This window comes from Nerophis ophidion, linkage group LG03 (assembly GCF_033978795.1).
Source record: "Nerophis ophidion isolate RoL-2023_Sa linkage group LG03, RoL_Noph_v1.0, whole genome shotgun sequence".
NCBI lineage: Eukaryota > Metazoa > Chordata > Actinopteri > Syngnathiformes > Syngnathidae > Nerophis > Nerophis ophidion.
In genome coordinates, this window is record NC_084613.1 from 62515300 (window position 1) to 62521282 (window position 5983).

At 39.6% G+C, this 5983-nt stretch overlaps 1 protein-coding gene across 1 annotated transcript in view; it reads left to right on the plus strand.

Moving 5' to 3' along the window:
- The first annotated feature begins 5460 nt into the window (after window positions 1–5460).
- Window positions 5461–5983, plus strand: part of pkdccb (protein kinase domain containing, cytoplasmic b) — a 48657-nt gene continuing 48134 nt past the window's right edge. The window contains exon 1 of the mRNA XM_061895845.1: window positions 5461–5983. This exon is cut by the window's right edge and continues 172 nt beyond it. Coding sequence (XP_061751829.1) covers window positions 5631–5983 — 353 coding nt within the window. The 5' untranslated portion in view covers window positions 5461–5630.

Below are 5983 nucleotides of genomic sequence, written 5' to 3' on the forward strand. Positions count from 1 at the left end.
CCCCTTTGGTCCGGATGACACGATGTCGAATATTTACAAAAACAATTTGAAATGTGGACTCGTCAGACCACAGAACACTTTTACACTTTGCATCAGTCCATCTTAGAGGATCTCGGGCCCAGAGAAGCCGGCGGTGTTTCTGGATGTTGTTGATAAATGGCTTTCGCTTTGCATAGCAGAGCTTTAACTTGCACTTACAGATGTAGCGACAAACTGGATTTAGTGACAGTGGTTTTCTGAACTGGTCCGGAGCCCATGTGGTGATATCCTTTAGAGATTGATGTTGTTATTTGATACAGTGCCGTCTGAGGGATCGAAGGTCCCGGTCATTCAATGTTAGTTTCCGCTTACGTGGAGTGATTTCTCCAGATTCTCTGAAACTTTTGATGATATTACGGACCATAGATGTTGAAATCCCTAAATTTCTTGCAATCACACTTTGAGAAACGTTGTTCTTAAACTGTTTGACTATTTGCTCCCGCAGTTGTGGACAAAGGGGTGTACCTCGCCCCATCCTTTCTTGTGAAAGACTGAGCATTTTTTGGGAAGCTGTTTTTATACCCAATCATGGCACCCACCTGTTCCCAATTAGCCTGCACACCTGTGGGATGTTCCAAATGTGTTTGATGAGCATTCCTCAACTTTATTAGTATTTATTGCCACCTTTCCCAACTTCTTTGTCACGTGTTGCTGGCATCAAATTCTAAAGTTAATGATTACTTGCACACAAAAAAAATGTTTATGGGTTTGAACATCAAATATGTTGTCTTTGTATCATATTCAACTGAATATGGGTTGAAAATGTTTTGCAAATCATTGTATTCCGTTTATATTTACATGTAACACAATTTCCCAACTCATATGGAAACGGGTTTGTGTAATCTTGTATACTGAAAAGTATATTAACAAGAATATAACAAATCTTTCTGCGCTAATTCATAATGCAGTATGTTAGATCGGATTGGTTTAAGTAGGAAAATGACCCCCAACTTAAATATACTACCTGCTGTTCTATTTCCTCACTGGAAGATGTGAGACAGCAGCAGAGCGCTGATGCAGATGGTTGCTAATGATGCGGCTGGCAGGATGCTGCTTCTGGTTTTGAAAATAAGTCACAGCACTGAGCTGTCACTTTTACTAACACTAACAAGAGTGCAACCAGCGAAGGAAGCAGAGATCGGATCAAAGGTTGTTTTTTTTAATGAGAACCACAGCAGTGGAGGAGTTAGTTCTCATTTCAGTCATGTGATCTTGTTTCTAAACCAGCAGCTCACTGACTCATGATTGTTCAGTAAATATTGCATATATAGTGAGTGATCAGTGCAATAAATTAGTATTTGTGTAATGTCTGGTTAGATACTCAATGCTCATGAACTAATCACACACTCACAGTGGTGGAGTGAAGGTGACAGTCCTCATTTGCATGTGGCTCTAAAACAAACAGTGTGATGAGCTGTGAAAACAAATGGAAACAATGCCTTCATTAAAGGGCAACTGCTCTTTTTAGGAATTGTGCTTATTGTTCACAATCCTTATGAGAGACAAGAAGGCAAAGGTTTTGATTTTCGGTTCTTTTGCATTCTAATTTCTAATATGGGTTTAGCGTTCTAAGTGGCTAGAAATGCAGCGAATGGCAGCAAGCCGTTCTGCCGCTAAAACACTTTCAAAATGCATTCAAAAACCGCCAACAATACTTAATTTATTTTCTGTAACCGGTAAAATATCCAAGCCACATTGTTATTGTAAGAGCGAACACAGAGGAACTATTTTTCTAGCAGACTAACACATCGTCATAAGCAAGCTTTTGTCTCAACAGCTGAATGGCTTTTGAGTTTGTAATGCACAACAATGTGAAAAGACACCAATCTGTATGGACTGAAAAACATGAACAATCATATTATAGTATCTGCAAAGTATTAGCCCACATTTCATGTTTTGTTTGTACTCAGCTAGCTCGACAGTGTATGTATTATAGTTTTAATAACATGCATGTATCATGATCAATATTATAGTGACTCACTTGGTCCATCTGGCTGCGGAAGTTTTTTTTCCTGTTAAATTTTGGATAAGCACAACGTTTTTGTAGGCATAGCTTGGCTCCAATTTCCACATGTACAGCGTCATGTTATACGCCGATTTTACTCTGTAGGCTTCCGTTTGCTCCAACGTTTCACACTATGTTTGTGCTCCCTTGTATAAGCAGCAGTTCATCCTCAGTATATTCAGCTTCAAAAAGATAAGGTTGTGAATCTTCCTGTGTTCAAAAATAATCATCTTTGTTGTCTGTTACCAAATTTGCAATGAAACAAGTGTTTGTTGCCGGAAGTGAGAACACACATATAGCAGACTACTAGTCGGAAGTGCGCAGCTATGGAAACGGAAATAAATGCGTAGAGAAAAGAAGTTCCAGCAAAGCTTAAAATGAACAAAATAAGGCACATATAGAAAATATTACATATTGTTATGAGTGTGTCTGTCACTATATTATATATAAACTTGCAGTGTGTACTGTAAACATTGATGGAGGGTTTACAAGTTGTTTTAGAGGCTTTGAAGGTTACAACGGTGACTACCATTAGCCGCATTTTGCAAGCATTTTTTTTTTTAATTAAAAAAAAGACGGGTTTTTGTCTCATAGTGATTCTGAACAATAAGCAATGGTGTTGCTGTTGTTAGAACCCTGATTGGGATAGGATAGACTTTGTTCATCCCCCAATGGGGAAATTAGGTAGTTGCAGTACAGATTCCAAAAGTACACAAACACTATGGTGGAAACATTAAAGAACACAAAGGACATAATATGTTAAAAAGAGCACAAAGTTGATGTAACCAAAACGAAACAAAAATCCAAGCTGCAGCAGCTTGAGAAAAACTAAGTGATTAAAAATGATTTGATTTTTACTTCCAACATTGAGAGAATAGCAAAGTCTAGAATAAACAGAAAACTTATTTCCTCGAACTCCCATATTTTGCTCATCTGCTGTTTGAATATTTTCACAAATTTTCCCTTATTTTAACTTCCCTGAAACCACAACTAATAATAATAAATAATTGCTGAGTAGCCACCACGTGACCTAAGGGCCTTCCTGTTTTTACTTGTTGGGCAAAAATGTCAATATGGCTGCTGGTCATTCAGCAGCAGCTCTGCAGATGTTAGGTATTTTAAAAGTTCAGAGGCAAATATACAGGCTAGATATCACAGAAAAATATGAGAATGTGATGGAGTGAACCTGCACACTCTTAAGAAGAAATACTTTTAACATTTTGAAGATTCAGTGTCACCAAAGTGGACTTTTCAAACCGTCTGATCGTTCACACTTGTTTAATGTTTTGCTTCATAGTTTAGATATAGAGAACGGGTGTCAAGATCTTGTGTTTCAGCCAGCAAACAGAACTAGCTTGCGGGTTCAGGTGGGCACAGCGAGGGCTGCTCTTCTTCATGTGAGTGTGTGGAAAGTCTCCCCAGCAGCAAGACGCCTGTAAAAAAAAGTCAAGACTTTGAGTAAAACGATAGAGTCGAATCACTGCAACATCAGAGATGCAGAAGCCCAGCTCCTCTAAAAAGGTTTATATTCTTTATTTGAACTTTTCATTTGTGTTTATTTTATTTGTAACAGTTAAAAACTGTTGTGTGCAAAGTTATGAAAGACGTCAAAGTGCACCTGCTTTGACCGCTAAATTAAACTATATTTTAATGTCCAACCGGACGTGGGATGAAATTCGACTTGCAGCAAAGGTCCGGCTTCAAAATTAAAGCACACCATGCAGTAAAATATGTTGCAAAGCACATGCATCAGGACCATATCATCCCTTAATTTCCGTAAGGTTCCCTTAGTTTGAAATTCAAATGTTTGCAAAAAATATGCTTCAGAAAAATCATTTTTGTTGTAATACCTAAGTTTCCTGCGCTTAACTTTGAAAACCCACAATTTATAATGTATTGTATTAATTATTTTTTTTATTTTATTTTATTTTTTCAGTTTGATTTTTTCACTATAATAAACACAAACCTTACATACCCGCTATCCGGCTTTTTAACATTGCATTGCATTGTTGTCAATAAAAAAAACTCTTAATGAGCAATTGCACTGAACAGACTCTTGAATGCTACATAATAATCCCCTCAATTCCCCCCCAAAATGGATTAACTCGCTGGAGCATAAAGACAATATAACATACATCCTTAAACGTGGATGCATATTTTACTCTGTGGGCTTCCGTCTGCTCCAACGTTTCACACTCTGTATGTGCTAGATTGTACAAGCAGTAATTCATCCTCAGTATATTCAGCTTCAAAGAGATAAGGTTGTTAATCCTAATGTGTCCAAAAATATGCAAAAGTGCAGTATATTTATCTGTACAGTAATTTATCTATTTATACCTGCACCTTATTTTGTAAATGCAAACACTCTGCACCTTGTTGCTCTTTTATCCTGCACTACTGCAACAAAATTTCATTCTTATATGTACTGTAAAGATCAAATTTGAAGAATAATATTGTCTGTCTATCTGTGTTGGCCCTGCGATGAGGTGCCGACTTTACCAGGGTGTACACCGCCTTCCGCCTGATTGTAGCTGAGATATAGGCAACAGCGCCCCCCGCAACCCAAAGGGAATAAGCGGTAGGAATTGGATGGATGGATGGATAACAATAAAGGAAGTCGAAGTCTAAGTCTATTTTCATACCGTGAAAAAAAAAGAACAAGAAAAACAAAATCGTACAAAAGAGAAGCAATCATAAAAACATTTGAAACACACGAAAACAATCTAAGTGTACAAAAATATTAATATCGGCATCGAAAACATCCAGCAAAAATGTTGTCTTTTTTAAAGTCTTGAGTGTAACTAAATAAATATGCAGCAATGGTTTGCCATTGATAATGAATAAATAAGTAAATATACCCCGCCTTACTCCCGATTGTAGCTGAGATAGGCACCAGCCCCTCCCCTAGGGGACCGAAAGCAATGGATGTCGAGCGTGTCTAAAATGATACTGTGAAAGTTCAATCCTAGGTGGCTCCTAGGTGCTTCTACTGAGGTATACCGGTTTGCTATTGATAATGAAAAAGTGAGTAATTATAAAAAAAAATAGAGTATAAATTGTGATTTTTTTTAAATGAATGTTTCCTAACGCAGGCATTGTCAGCTTCGTCAAGATATCTCATTAGATTGGTGCGAGTGTACCCAATGTAATGGCCAGCCCTTTATGCGCGGATGAAATCTGCCGCCCTCTTGTGGCCAAATTGAGAATTGCGGCAAACTTTTAATGTTCACAAAGTGGTTTCTCAATGTTACAAATATGAGTTTGAGTTTAGCTTCAATTTAATCCAAATTCCAGCCGATTGAATTGTGTGAATGTGTAATAAATAATAAATCATCCCCTTTTAAAGGGGTCACTAACACATTTTATGGTGAGACTCGCTGTGTGTGTTGATGAAGCCATTTGACATATTTTCCATTTGAAAACGGTGGATGACGTCACAGGAGACCCCCTGCTGAGTGGGTGTAAAGTTACATGTGGACAGGAGGGAGGACACACCTCCAGAGGGAGTTGCCTTCCAAGCGGGGATCTGCTGCAACTCCACTCGTTCTTGTCCACACTGCAGTCCACGGTGCAGTTCGTGGGCAACATGTCCTCCCCGGTGGGCAAGTCTCTACGCGCGGCTGCCCTCTTGTCCTTCGTGGTGTTGTCCATTCTGGTCTCACTGCTCATCAGCAGCGTGCACCACCTTGGCGCCAACACGTCCGGCTGCGGTGATGCCGAGTTGGCGTTGGACTACCAACTCATGCAGAGACGCCGAGAGATCCTCCCGTTGCTTTTCCCACCGGAGTACGAGGAAACGCGCGGAGCCGGCTGGGACTCGAACCTGTGGCGGGAGATCACGCGCGGTTCTGCGGGTCCGCTGGGCTGCGGAGCTCTGCAGGACATGCAGGCTCTGGAGGTCCTGGGTTCTGGTTACACGAAGCTGGTGGTGAAGGTGGC